This window comes from Leuciscus leuciscus, assembly GCF_965113295.1.
Source record: "Leuciscus leuciscus genome assembly, chromosome: 25".
Lineage (NCBI taxonomy): Eukaryota > Metazoa > Chordata > Actinopteri > Cypriniformes > Leuciscidae > Leuciscus > Leuciscus leuciscus.
Genome location: NC_138724.1, coordinates 13126772 through 13142719, shown reverse-complemented (window position 1 = coordinate 13142719; position 15948 = coordinate 13126772). Strand labels below are relative to the sequence as shown.

Below are 15948 nucleotides of genomic sequence, written 5' to 3'. Positions count from 1 at the left end.
ATTCGATGTTCATTACTACCGAAGCTTCGAAGCTCAAAAAATGGTATTCGGACCAGCCCTACTGGAAATGCGGCTAGTCACACAGAGTGGCTGCAGAGTGTGAAAGTGAGGGGAGGGCATCCTCCCTCTTTTATAGTTTTGACTCCCAGAATGTTATCTTTCTAGGCCAATGATGGTATTTTCAACCATACTTGGAACATTCTCAGACTTGTTCATCATATTTTATCCTTGAGTGGAGGCCCTCCCGTCACGGACCAACACTCTTTTACCATTCCAATACAAATCCACACACATCTTAAAGATAACATTTCTTCCACAATATCAAAACATGTTGTTGAATCCAGTTCAGAATAATTCACATCAAATGTGAACACTAGAAATGAATGCCAAAATAATGTAACAAATGCCTTTAAGATCATCAACAAAGGATATTGGAAGCTTTTTCTACTCCCTATTAAAAGTTAATGAGCACAGTTATTTTTATGTTTCCTAACTATATACAATTTTATGGTTAGGTGCATTTTATTATGTTTTATTTTTTTATTTATTATCAGGGATGCACATACATTAGTATTCTGTCCAATACTGAAAAGCTGATCTTTCTTTTTTTTTTATTGTCATGCCGGATTCTCAATTAAAAACTAAATTATGCATTATTTTGTATAAATAAATAAAATCTAAAATCAGTCATTTTAAATGCTGTAAATTAATTTAGGAATTTTAGCATTATAATGCACTGTATGAAAAATAGATTTTTTTTTTTTAAGATTGGCTAAAGATTACATTTAACAGCATTAAAGTTTAAGTAGTTTAAATGTAAAAATAGAGAAAATGAGCTGCACAATTAAATATAGTAATTACATTAAAAAAACTAGAATATTTGCCTAAATGTATTATGATATTGATTTATATTGAGCATATGTATTATGCTATTTATTATTATTGGAATAGTCTTTTTTGTGTCGCCACCCACCAGTTGAGAACCACTGATATGAAGTGTTCAGGTTTTATGAAGATGGTAACAGTGAGTCTTTGCTCTCAGTGTTGTTCCCCAGACAAACGTTATAGTGAGTGGAGACAGGCCGAAGACACGGGAGGAAACTTCACCACGTGCATCGGACTCTTTAGAGAACCTACTCAGCAAGTGAGAACAGATTGTGTTTTTATGCATACATGAAATAGAAATGTCTCCTGTGTATGCAAATCTATGCATAATGCATGACAATATACTGAGAAGCCGATTTCTGGATCTGTCGCACAGCTTCTCACAGTGAGGACAAGCTCTCTTTGTAATGGCGCTTTATTTTTTTGTTGCAGTACCGTTGGGCGAGGCAGACAGAAAACCATAGTGCTGAAGGTTCCAGTCCATGAAGAGATTCAGGATGATCAGGAAAGCGGTTCTGAAACGAGCGATTCGGTGTCCAACAGCGGCCAGAATCAGAATACTAACAACGTAACGCTCATCACTCTCAACTCAGAGGGTAAGATTCACAAATGGGTTGTGTTTCGAGATTGGTTTGTACAAGATGTTTTGGCGAGACATATTGAAGGTTAAGTTTGCAGATTTTCATTATTGGCCGGCTCCTGCGTATGTGTCGCGGTGCTCACGTGAACAGCGTCAGAGACTGACATGGAAGAGAAGAAATTGTTGAATAAAGTCATTAGTTTTGTTTATTTTTGCGCACAAAAAGTATTCCCGTCGCTTCATAACATTAAGGTTGAACCACTGTAGTCATCAGGGCTGTCAAAATGGCTGAAAAGCTCAATTTGAATTTCTTTCTTAAATATTAGCAAAATTCGAATTATATTTGAATTCTTAAGGCAATTCTTAATGTCAGAGGAAAAAAGTACCGTATTGTCTCCTAGGCCCACAAGAGGGCGTCAAACACACCAGACGGTCAACTTGATCTGAAGCGAGTGGAGAGCGAAATTTTATTTATTTTTTTGGACAATGTTTCCAGCTGATGAAAACACACGCTCAGCTCTGACCGATGTGCAGGTATGGTCAAGTGTGTCGTTGCATGATTTTTGCCACCAACTGAGAGGGTTTCCGTCAGCAGTTCGCCTTTTCCCGCCATTTTTCTAATTAACAATGCAGCCGCACCGCGCCGTATACTGGATAAGCTAACAAAAACAAACAGCGACAGTTACATCATCATCATGTCTCGCGCGCCTCCTGTCCGCTCTTGACACACACAAAATTAGAATGCACGGTTTTTGCACTCGAATGTGTATTATTATTATTTTTAATTCGACGAATATTCGAAATTCGCATTTTTATTTGACAGCCCTATTAGTCACATGGACTATTTTAACGATGTCTTTACTACCTTTCTCGGCTATGAAAGTTTTGATAACATTGCAGTCTATTGCAGACCTGCCAACCTGTACACATTTTGCGTAGCGGATACGCATTTTGACTTCAAAGTACGCTGATACGATTTGTCACTCTAAACTACGCAAAAACCTGGTGACGCCTCTGTGCACGCGCGGTCCTCAAATCAAGCTACAGCAAAAGAAGAAGAGTTCGACCAATCATAGCGCTGGGTTCATTCCCCAAATAGCAAGCGGGGATGATTGACAGATGCGTAAGGCCTATCATTAAAAAGAGACTGAAAATCGACACCAATAAAGATTCCCGCTCGATCCCCCTTCCACTCCCGCGGCCGCCGTCTGACCAGTGTTGCCAAGTCCGCTTATTATAAGCGACTTTGGGCTTGTTTTTCTGTAAAGTCGCTTACAAATATTGGTAGTCGCGGGTTGCGTTTTTTTGGGCTTGTTTCTAAAGTGTAGTTGCTTATTTGGGCTTGTTCCCAGCTTCATAATAAGTTGTCAAGCAGATATTGTCTATATGTTAAACGTAGGAGTTTGTCTTGCCTGTTCCCTCTGTCCCTCCCCTTTCCCATACACACAGGAGAAAGCAGAGTTTTTTCCCACCCACATCCTGCTTCTAATTGGCTCTGACCCAGATGGCAACGAGTACTAGCCAATCAGAGGCAGAGCAGGGCAATCTGTTTTTTTTATGATAAGGAAAACGTCAGTGAGTGACGTTTAAATGAAAATACGCGCGAGTCGCGACTGATAGTGAATGGACTGTAGGAAAGTTTTTGGAGGAACAAATGCCCGGGACAAAGTGAGCGAAAGCTATAACTAGCTTTCCTGTATACTGCTTCAGCTCTCTTTCCGTTGGTAAACTGTATGTATGTGTATGTTAGGGTAGTTTGCGTGTTTAGTCTAGTTAATAAAGTCTCGTTCATGTCACACGTAAAGTTGTCCGTGTTTCAAGCTCATATCTGGAGTCCCTAATTATAGATCTTGACAACTTGCTCTAGTAGTACTGTAAAGTAATAAAGACATTTCCCATGCCCCAGAAATGTACATTTCTTAGAATTAATAAACAATTAACACTGAGTATTCACGGAGTGTATAATATAACAAAGACTGGGATAAAGAGAAAGGAGTAAAAGAATGGATTCAACCTGTCGTGGGGGATGACTCAAAAGCACTGTGCAGAGTATGTAGCGGACCTCGTACAACATGCTAGCACAGAAAATTTATTAATTAATTAAATTAATTTATAATTTGCTCAACTTGTGACAAAGACATCAAAATGCACCACATTAATTAACATGTCATTGCTCCATGTATGTTCACAGAACATAATAAATAAACAGAAAAACAAATAAACTGTACCATGTGTACAGTTTTGCAAAACTGCGCAGTTAACCAATCTGTCCACATGGATGTAAATTGACAATCTGTAGCCACAGTTTAAAATCAGTCCCCACGGCACACAGTTCATTTATTTTTCTCTTCCTGGAACCTAGGGGGGCTCCATAGAAAAAGTCGCTTGTTTTGGGCTTGTTTTCACTGGCCTGGTTGCTTATTTGTCTCGCGAGATCTGGCAACACTGCGTCTGACTGATGTCATAAGCGAGGACAGTACAGTGGTCGCGGTACTTCTGACTCCTGAAGGTAAACGGCCTGGGGTCGATGTGGACAGTTGATTGTTGAGTTAACTTAATCTTATGGATTCGATGATCACACAGATCGCATGGATTATCTTAAAATACTCCGTTAAGTTATTCACGGTCACTCAGAAAAGAGGAAGACATCATTCAGTCATGCAAATAATAAAATGCTCAAGTAATGCTGAACTATAAATCTTGAAATCGCTATGGCTTAACGTTAGTGATTATGAAAGTGCTGTGATTTGTGGATTACTGATAAGCGCGAGTCTGGAGAAACAGGCGTTTATTTATTCATTCATTCTCAGTGTTGAGAAACGTATGTGTTACGTTATTGTGTTAATTATATCTAAAGTAGCCTACCTAATTATATTACATATTTATTTTGTATGAAAACTAGCGCGTTAGTTAGGTCTTACGGTTTGGAATGGTAATTAATGAAAGAATTCGAATTTTTGGTGAACTATCCCTTTAACAAGAGTAGAATATTAAAAAAGAATTCTTAGAACAATTTGGTGTTTGCTCAATACTGTTGTTAAAAGTTCATTTAATCTGTATCTCAACTCAAGCAGTGTTTTACTGTCAAATGTTAATTTCCAAGAAATAAACGTAATATTTTCATCTTTACCATGAAAAATCCCCCCAGCGCTACCAAATCAGGTGCTGGCGCCTCCATCTGTTGAACTTAGTTGCTACGGCTCTCAAATGGTAGTCTGGAGCCCTGCATTTTATAGAGAATTTGATTGGACAAAAACCGGTGTAGTGCAGGATGAGTCATCGATCTTATGAGTCTGTTATCCAGAAGAGAAAGACTGTAAATTTGAAATCTACTAAAAGCTAAGAAGTGCACTAGCACATAAACGTCCTCAAAGCTAACACACATGAACTAAAAGCCACCAAAAATTCCAATTTTGATTTTATGGCGTCTTTTAAAGGATATAATTTTTATAAGCCAATGGGAACCATTTGTTCTGAGTTCAGCACAAACACGGCCTCACAAGAAGAGCAACCAATTTGAACAATTATTGAAAAGGTTTGAAGACATGGAGATCTTTGAAATGCATCCGCACAAATAAGATGATCACGTGTGCTTTCATGTGTTTTGTCTGTGTGTGGTGGGGTGACTTTAAAGCATGGAAATGTAGCGCAAAAATACTTCAGGCTTAGTTAGTGATATCAAAGTGTACTCAACTAAAGCAACATTTGATGATTAATAATATAAACGTGTTTTGACTATCCACTAGTACTCCCTCAACACATTAAAAAAGTGTTACATCAACAATGTGTCTTGTGTAAGCCGTCTGGCCGTAAGTGATTCACGGATGCATCTTTGGTCTGGAGGAGGTCTGGGTTTAAAGGCTTTGTTTTGATTGCTTAACTTCTGCTTTTGCTTTTCTTATTATTTGACTGGGTTGTTTTGGAGTGGAGTCTGGGTTAGCTTGGTTAGTTCAAAGACGTTCCTCTGCAAATATTCACTCGTTCTCAGCTGTTTGTGATGATATTTAGTCGGCGAATGGTACATTTTGTTCTTAAAAGGCTTTGCTTTTGTTTGTGTTGTGTTGTTTTCCTCTGGCTTTAACCTCATCCATGGTTTTGATGTAGGGGAGTGGGGTAAAATGTGTCATCCCTTTAAACTAGCGAACTGTGCATCATTTTTGTCGGGACCATCTATTTAAAAAGTGGATTTTTTTTTTCAGCTGCCTGTGATCGAGAGATTCACATGGGAAAAAGTATTTTTTGTGTGCATGGGGTAAAATAAATTATGTAGATTATTATTTTCAATTCTTTTCTGTTCCATCAATTACCGGTAATCGCGATTAATCGCATATAACATAAACATTTTTGTTTACATAATATGTGTGCATATATATATATAATTATATTTTATATATATATATATATATATATATATAATGTGTGTATACTGTATACACACACATACACATTTATACATGTATAAAATATAATAATATATATGCACACGTAAAAAAAAATTGTTTTATGTTATATGCGATTAATTGCGATTACCGGTAATTGATTGGACAGCACTAAATATAATATAATATAATATAATATAATATAATATAATATAATATAATATAATATAATATAAGAAATATAAGCTGCCTGTGATGGAAAGATTTACATGGGGAAAAAATATTTTGTTAGGGTAGAAATGTGTATTTGCTTTAAAGTTAATAATAATTAAATTAGGCCTATATATGAATAATTAAATTAATATTAAAAATACAAAAAGTTGATAATTGTTTCACTACATCCATCTTGGGTTTACGGAAATGTAAATATATTATTACCATTATAATGCAAATATATAATCTACATTCATATTTTTTATTTTGTAAATCGTAAATAAAATAAATGTAAATCGTCCACGCATTCCTTAACTTTCCTCTTGACCTGAAATCATTTACTCCCTAACATCGTTTTAACACTCACGCTTTAACAATCCATGATAAACTTTAACCGAGCCGCCATAAATCCCGCCAGCTATAGCCAAAGCAATGTTTGGCATGCACTACACATACAAATATTTAACAGAAATGCCAATTAAAATAGTTTCTGAGACAAAATATGCCACAATATTTTTTCTTGAAGCACTCACGATGAGAACCTGGATATGTAATATTTTGATTCTTAGTGTGAAGAAGAAATGTTATGGTCTTACTGTTAAACTTCAATCAACATTTTTAACCATGCCAAATTCTTGTCCATATAAAGACAGCGCAGTAAACCAGTAACGCTGTCGTGAAGTGTTTGTTTGGTGAGCCAGCAGGGGACACTCTTGCATTTGCTTCGAGGCGTCGAGGGGCATGTTCTCACACCCTCCACAGATATTTGGGATTAGTGCTCGGCTAATGTTGAAAACAATGGCTGATAACATTATGTTCCCACTCCAATCCTGAATATGTTGTTATGACCTTGGTAGAGTCATGTATTTTGACATAGATGTTTCATTATATCTACCACTGTGATCAGCAGGCTAGATCAAACTTTTGTTGCCAAATATCAAATAGTGTAATATAATATACTAATACTGACCCATTTACAAGAGTGCACCTTCCTAAAATATAAAGGCAGCTAGTAACGACATATATTCATGTGTTAAGACATGTATACTGTGTGAGAAATATTGTTAGAGTAATATTATGAGGTCGACATGTTTCCAGAGTTAAATAATTGGCATTTATATTATAACTGCACTAAAACTAATGCAAATTAAAATATAATTAATTAAATAAAAAATATAATCTGGAAATAGTCTATAATTTTGCGTATCCTTTTTACTCATTATTAGCAGTTATTTTACTTTTATTGATATATCTGCTTTTAAATTCTCTGCTTTTTTTTCCAGTTTTATTATTATTTTTTTGTATTTTTATAATTAGTATTTTTCTTTTTAGCTTTAATTTCTTTTTGTTTTAGTCTTAGTAATTTTAGTACTTCAACACTTTTATTTCAGTTATTGCCAAGGCAACAATTCCATCTGTCGTTTAAGTAAAAATTATTATTTATTTTTTTTACTGTAACAACAATGATTATTAGATTACAGTTAGATAATTAAAAAAAAAACATTTTCAGTTAAAATGCTTAAATAATAAGCATTAATATTCTTCCAGAGCCGCTTTACAAACCATAATGCCATAAAACCCTCAGTTAGTGAGCTGAAGGCAAGGTACCATTTCACAAAAATTTGACCTTAAAAGGCACAAAAACACTTACAAAGACATTTTGATCAATATAATAAAATAAGTGTTTATCAATTCAATTTTCAAATCAATTCTCAAATATTGTATGGGCCTTCTGGCACCCCCTTGTGGCCCCAGTTTCAATAGCCCTCATCTACATTCCTTCACAAGCATCATGCCCAGATAAATAAAATGTAAGCCCTTCTATGTTTTTGTTTTGTTTTGTTCTTTAGTCATATTTTATCCTATTTAAGGCCCCCAGTGAGCTGTTGGTCCACATTGAAAAAATAGTCTGATTAGTATACATAGAGTTATTCATATTTGGTATCCTCTCGTCAAAAAGCTTCATAGTTACATGACTGTGTACGTTTGGAAAAACATTTTTGTAATTGCAATGTACATCTTTCTCTTTCCTCCATAGAGGACTATCCAACAGGAACGTGGCTCGGTGACGAGAACAACCCTGAGATGCGCGTGCGCTGCCCGGTGTCTCCAGCAGACATGTTGCACATCAGCACCAACTGTCGCACGGCGGAGAAAATGGCCCTGACGCTGCTGGACTACCTGTTCCACCGCGAGGTGCAGGCCGTCTCCAACCTCTCCGGCCAGGGCAAGCACGGCAAGAAACAGCTGGACCCCCTCATGATCTACGGCATTCGCTGTAAGTCCAATAAAAGAGCAACTAAGTGTGATTTACAGTCTGTTGACCGACTGATTAACAATTATTTATGTTGTCGTATGAGCAGCCGGTCAGTAAACACACTAATTTAGGTATTTTGTGTGTCTTACGTATTACACGCTATGTGTAAGTTATAAGCTATATGTGTTTGATTCAGTAAAAAGAACCGGCTCGTAAGTGTCGTTTGTTTGGGATTCAGATTACACTGATTGGCTGTGTCTGAAATCACATACTCTCTTGAGTTGGTACTTACTTTGAATAACTAATTACTTCACGACCGCTAAAAAAGTATGATCTATATAGTATGAATGTAATCTGGACGTACTACATTCACCATGTTGTCATTATCATGTGACCTACCAGCGTCAGTTACATCGCTTCATCTTACATTCATAAATCTTCTCCCGTGACCACTTCATAAGAGTCATTAATGCGGGTATCAGACCACACTTGTCCTGGCTCATAAGATTAATTTGTTTAGGATATGGACCACACTGGTTTTGCAGAATATTTTAAATTCAATGAAAAGATTTGGAAATCATTCAGTTTTTTGTTTGTAATTAACCCGTTTTGAAGCCTATCTGTTCCAAACCCGGTCTGTGATCGTATCAGTTCAGTTTATGTGAGACAGTTTAATTCAGTTTTGTCCGGTCTAATTCAAATCATTTCAGTACTCAAGTAGCTCATCTGCGGTTCTTCCTCATCCTCGACACCAGACAAGTATTTTCCCCACATGAGCTAATTAGTAAGGTCTCTAACCGCTCCTCTCATTCACAACAAATCTTCCCTCACGTCAGTATGTTGGTCAATTCCAGCAACAAGCCGTAACATCATAAAATTATGTATACGAGGAATGTTACGTGCAGTTTTGCACTAACAAACCCTATTTGACAGTGGCTAACGTGAATTAGGTTAGGGCTGTTTGTTTACATGTTTATTTCTCCTTCAAAGTGCAAAGAGTTTATTTGTTTGCAGCATAATGGCATGGCTAAATATTACATCAGTGTTTCCTCCCTTATTTCCTCACAGATTATATCATGGCTGCAATGTTCTGTATGTCAGTGTTTTGGTCAATTGCCCATTTTCTTTTGCAAACACTACTACCTTATTTTTGAGCATGAGCGCTAATTGCTAAAAACAAGAACTAGACAAAATTCTGTATATTTAATAAGCAGCTTTGTTCACAACACATTACAAGCTTTTCAAACATGGTTGCTAACTGCTAGAATATGAATCAGAACTTTTTTTATTTGTTAAGCAGCAGCGTTTCATGTTTGTTTGCACACTTTACAATACTATGCTAACCACATATGCGCTAATGTTAGAACATGAATTAGAAAAACTACTGTTCTCAATGTTTTGGTCAATTGGCCATTTTTATTAGCAAACATTATTTTTAAGCATGTGTGTTAACTGCCAAGAACAAGATCTTGACAAAATTCTGTATATTTAATAAGCAATACCAACCAAACATGGTTGGTAATTGCTATAATATGAATCAGAAATAATTTGTACTAATATTTTTTAAGCTGCAGCGTTTCGTTTTTTGTTTGTTTGCATACAATACCATGCTAAGTACGCGTGCGCTAACTGCTAGAACATGAATTTGAAAATGTTCTCTAATAAGTAGCAACTATTCATTTGCATATGTTACCATATCACGTTTGCTAACTGCTAGTCCATGGATCCTAAAATTACGTCAGTGTTTCGTTCATTATTTCCTGACACATTTTATCATGATTGCAATGTTCTGAATATCAATGTTTTGATCAAATGGCCATTTTCATTTGCAAACATTACTATGTCATATATTTAAGAATGCGTGTTAACTGTTAAAAACAAGAATTCAAAAAAATTCTGTATATTTAATAAAAAAGTTGTTTTCATCAAACAGCCTTTGTTCACAACACATTACAACATTTTTAAACATGGTTGAATAGAATATGAATGTGACATTTTTTTATTTTATTTGTCAAGCAGAGATGTTTGTCTTTGTTTGCACACTTTACAATACCATGCTAAGTGCACGTGCGTTCATCGCTAGAACATGATTTAGAAAAACTTCCCTATATTTAATAAGCAGCAACGTTTTAGTCAAATGACCATATTCATTTACATACAGTATGAAAGATATTTATGATGTGCAAAGAAAGAGCCACAATGACTTCCCCAATTGCTGCAACTTCCATTTATATTAGATATTTTGCGCCAATTTCCAGGGATTTTGCACCCCCACATGAACACATGGTATAGAAACGCTGCTTTATTCACAAATGTTTATGCGATATTCCATTTTTGCACATAAGTTAAATTCACAACTTTGGATGGAAACGTAGCTAGTGTTTCACCCCTTATTTCATGACTGATTTTGTCATGGTATCAATGTTGTGAATGTCTCTGTCTATGTGCTACCAGGTCACCTGTTCTACAAGTTCACCATTACCGAGTCCGACTGGTACCGTATCAAGCAGAGCATTGATTCCAAGTGTCGAACCGCTTGGCGTCGGAAGCAGCGAGGACAGAGTTTGGCCGTTAAGAGTTTCTCACGACGGACCCCCGCCTCGCAGAACAGCTCAGGTATGGACCCCTGCACCCTTTCCCGCCAATTTTGTCTCTTGCGAAACTTACAAGCCCTGTTTCTCTTTGATTTTGATGCTAAGTGTCTAGGCCCAGCTGGTTTGTGTTCAATTGAACATAAACATATGCTGAGAGCGAGTGAGTGTGTGTGCGAGAGAAAATACGCAGTTGTCGTACCATGTGCTATTTGGCCATCGAATTAGCTATGTGTATAACCTCGTGTTCATTTGTGCAAACGTCGTGTACATTACACGCTCATGCACCCCCGTGTGTTTATTTGCACACTCATGTTTGTGTGCGAGAGAAAAACTGACTGATGTTTCCTCAACTAACAGATGGTTCTAATCTCAGGACAACGCCTCACGTCCTGTCCCTTCCTCTCAGAGATTCACAGGCCTTCACCTTTGACCCATTTCGGATTAACACAAATATCCTGTATTGGTTCTCTCCACAATGGTCCATACACTTACGATTGCTTCACCTCCTTCTGTTGTCCATGTCCAGCTGGAATAGGCCTCCCTGTGTTTGATTAAATGTTTAGCTTATGAACAAGCCAACTGGTGCTCAGCCTTCTTTCAAACCAAAATCGAAGTGTTAGGAACATGTGGACTATGAAAGGAACAAAGTGTTTCCGTCCGACAGCAAAAATATCTATGTTTTAATGTGCAGCCATGGAGAAAATAAGCTGCAAACGCTGCTGTAGCTTGCAAAATTCTGTATATATTTTGAAAAATGCTTTTGCTTTTTGCAATTTCAAAGGGTTGCTTCACCCAAAAATAAAAATTCTGTCATCATTTGCTCACCCTCATGTCGGTCCAAACCTGTAAGACTTTTGTTCATCTTCAAAACACAAATGAAGAGATTTTTAATGAAATCTAAGAGATTTCTATTCCTCAATTGACAGTCTATGCAACTACCGCTTTGATGCTTCAAAAAGTTCATAAAAAGATCGTAAAACTAATCCATATGAATCAAGCAGTTTAGTCCAAATTTTCTAAAGAGAAACGATCGCTTTATTTGATGAACAGATTGAATTTAGGCTTTTATTCACATATAAACATTCATCAACGCACACATCAGATATGGAAAACGGAAGCTCAAGCATGTTCGCTTGACGTGCGAGAACCAATGAGGTTCATTCTCGTGTTACGCAGCATGTTTGAGCTTCAGCAAGAACCAATGAGGTTCATTCTCGTGTTACGCAGCACGTTTGAGCTTCAGCAAGAACCAATGAGGTTCATTCTCGTGTTATTCAGCACGTTTGAGCTTCAGCAAGAACCAATGAGGTTCATTTTCGTGCTACGCAGCACGTTTGAGCTTCAGCAAGAACCAATGAGGTTCATTCTCGTGTTACGCAGCATGTTTGAGCTTCAGCAAGAACCAATGAGGTTCATTCTCGTGTTACGCAGCACGTTTGAGCTTCAGCAAGAACCAATGAGGTTCATTCTCGTGTTACGCAGCACGTTTGAGCTTCAGCAAGAACCAATGAGGTTCATTCTCGTGTTACGCAGCACGTTTGAGCTTCAGCAAGAACCAATGAGGTTCATTCTCGTGTTACGCAGCACGTTTGAGCTTCAGCAAGAACCAATGAGGTTCATTCTCGTATTACACAGCATGTTTGAGCTTCAGCAAGAACCAATGAGGTTCATTCTCGTGTTACGCAGCACGTTTGAGCTTCAGCAAGAACCAATGAGGTTCATTCTCGTGTTACGCAGCACGTTTGAGCTTCAGCAAGAACCAATGAGGTTCATTCTCGTGTTACGCAGCACGTTTGAGCTTCAGCAAGAACCAATGAGGTTTGTTTTCGCGTGTCAAGCTAATTCGGTTGAGCTTCTGTTTATGTTCTCTGATCAATTTTTACTCAGTAGCAACATTTTGGTCAGTTGACCATATTTGTTCATATATTACCCTGTTTTAAGCAAGCATGTGCACTAATCATTAGACCATGTATCTGACAAAGTTCTTTATTTGAATAAGCAGCAATGTTTTTGGCCATTTACATTTGAAAACATTACCATATTTTTTTTATGTGTGCTAACTGCTAAAAACAAGAACTCAAAATTCTGTATATTTATTGGGCAGCTGCATTTTTTTGTTCGCCGACATTACCATATCACGTGTTTAAAGATGGTAGCTAACTGACAGAAGCTAGTCTGAAAGGAATATTTAATATTTATTAAGCAGTGACATTTGGTTAAAATTACTGTCTTTGTTTGTTTGCACATTTTACAATACCATGCTGACTGCTAGAACATGACATTTTTTGAAAAACGTCTCTATATTCAAATTAGAAGCCGTGTTTTGGTCAAATTACCATTTGTTCATCACTCACACTAACAAATGCAGCCCATGGCTGTAAAAACCACCAAGCTATAAATTCCAGATAAAATGGGGTGACCTTTCAGAGGTGAGAATGTGCGGGTTTGTGGTTTTTTTTGTATAACTCAATATGCAATATCCAAATGTAGAACTATCACATTAATGATAAACTAAAAGCTGTGAAAATCATCTGCTAATGCAGATATAGATATTCATACATGTGAATAACTAGGTTGCAGATGAACAGTCAACTTGTTCTCGAGTGTTTATGAACCTGATTTGACCTTTTCAATATGGCGGACGTCTTACCCATTGGAAAACAAACACTAATGAGGCATCTGTACATATTGACAAATCCAACAAAATTCTTTGTTTAATAAGCTGCAGCATTTTCATCAAACAACCATCTTCAGATACATAATCATACCATTTGTTTAATTGGCAAAAAATAATCATCAAACACGGTTGTTTTTGTTGTATTTGGGCATTGCTAAACTGCAATTTGATAGCAGCCAAGAAGAAAAACTGGCAAGCTAAAGGACAAATTGGTCTGGAGATCTTTCAGATGCATAAAATTGAATCCGGTTTACTTTTCAGCCGCAACCTAAGAAAGACCCAACATAGCCTCTGATCACATTTTGTCTGGGGAAACTAACAGAAGGGCAGTGTCACATTTTGTGCTTTTTCCTCTAAGTAACGTTAGCCTGCTAATATGCCCTTCGCTATGATTTAAAATCTCTTAAACTTTGTAAATGAATACCCGCACCATTTTTCCAGAGACAATTTGACGACCTTTAATCAGAAATGCGGTGAGCGTGTGTTTTAAGCGTCTAGGCTGTTGTAGCGTGTCAGCAATACTCGTTGTTTAGACTAAGGGGTTGGGTTTACGTACAGTTTTAGGGCATGAGTGTGTTTGGGCTGCTAGGTCGAGAGTCCTTGTTGTGTATTTTGAGATCATTTACGCTGTATAAACATGCTCTAATCTGGCAGATGCACTGGATCAGATCCAAGAGCAGTCGGAAGGGATTTTCCTCAAGTTCAGGGTGTGTGTATGTGAACTCTTTCGTTTCTCTCCGTCTGTGAGAACCTTGTTTATCGTGTGTTCTCTTCTACATTTGTTTGGGTTTGCACATTTCACATTCGTACAAATTCAGCAGAATATGTGTATGCCAAAAAGCGTTTGTCTGATAACACCGAAATACAAGATTCGCCATGACGTGGAACAGACTGTGATCTCTCTCTCTCTCTCTCTCTTTATCTTTGTCTCACTTAAGCGTGTGTGTGTGTGTGTTTGGCAGTTACAGTTGAGCATCTTCTGTTATTGAAACCAGTTGTTTGACACAATTTGACCCAGTCTCTCTACTTTCTGGTTTGACCCACATAGTTGGACTATGTTATAAACTTGTTTATGTGTGTCCTCGAACAGATGGAGTCTCGGCCGCAGAGACGTCGGCTCTCGAGACCTCTACCCAGCAGGCCTTGCACTACGCTCTGGCTGGAGCCACACAACAAGTCCAGATCCACCGTATTGGAGAAGACGGACAAGTGCAAGTTGTGAGTAAAGTTATGTCGTAATCCAAAAGGCCAACCCGCACGAAAATATATATTAAATATCCATCCATCCATCCATCCATCCATCCATCCATCCATCCATCCATCCATCCATCCATCCATCCATCCATCCATCCATCCATCCATCCATCCATCCATCCATCCATCCATCCATCCATCCATCCATCCATCCATCCATCCATCCATCCATCCATCCATCCATCCATCCATCCATCCATCCATCCATCCATCCATCCATCCATCCATCCATCCATCCATCCAATCTCTCAAGTTCATCCGTCAAATCTTCATTAACCGACATGAGCTTTTAATTTTTTTATTTTTTTTTTAAACTTTCATAAAGTTAACCCAAAGCTGAAGTTCGGCTAAAATGCCATTATTAATACAATTAAGTTATTTTTTTCAATTATAATTAATATAGCATTAAGTATGTACTTAATATTTTATAATAATTATTTTAATACCTTTACAATGTGAGCACAGTTTAAAGGGTTAGTTCCCCCAAAATGAAATGTCTGTCATTAATTACTCACCCTCATGTCATTCCAAACCCGTAAGACCTTCGTTCATCTTCGTTCTAACGTCTCGGATTTTATCAAAAATATCTTAATTTGTGTTACGAAGATGAACAAAAGGTCTTACAGGTTTGGAACGACATGAGGGTGAGTAATGACAGAAATTTCATCTTTGGGTGAACTATCCCTTTAAGGTACTTAGCCTTTAAAAAAGGCTATATACCTTGAGTTGGGGCGGACTCTTTTGACTTAGGCCAGAATGCAAATAACTAAAAATGCCATAGCAACCACCCAGATCACCCTAGCAACCTTGCAACCACTGCCAAGGTTGCCAAATTTTGCATGGACAACCACCACTTTTCTTCACAAAACAAATATCTGGCTTAATTCACGCATTTGCAAGACCACACATCTTGTAACGTAATACATACCCGATCATTTCAAACCTGTGTCAGCTGCGCAGACAAACAAATAAACACACTCAAACATCTTTTTGAAAGAAGGTCTGGGTCTCCCTGAACTCTGTGTGCTTGAGTGCAAATACTCCGTGGAAAAGCCAATCCCCTGCAAGCATTTAATGGAGCTTTAGCAACAGAATTTCCGCTGTGCCCG

The 15948-nt window shown here is 37.4% G+C and overlaps 1 protein-coding gene across 2 annotated transcripts in view; it reads left to right on the top strand.

Annotated features, from left to right (window-relative positions):
- Positions 1 to 15948, top strand: part of banp (BTG3 associated nuclear protein) — a 50948-nt gene that overhangs the window by 5589 nt on the left and 29411 nt on the right. For both annotated transcript variants that reach the window (XM_082160475.1, XM_082160474.1), the window contains exons 5-9: positions 1043 to 1144; positions 1318 to 1481; positions 8096 to 8335; positions 10769 to 10930; positions 14676 to 14803. In XM_082160475.1, the coding sequence (XP_082016601.1) occupies positions 1043 to 1144; positions 1318 to 1481; positions 8096 to 8335; positions 10769 to 10930; positions 14676 to 14803 (796 nt within the window). The remainder of the gene's footprint in view (positions 1 to 1042; positions 1145 to 1317; positions 1482 to 8095; positions 8336 to 10768; positions 10931 to 14675; positions 14804 to 15948) is intronic.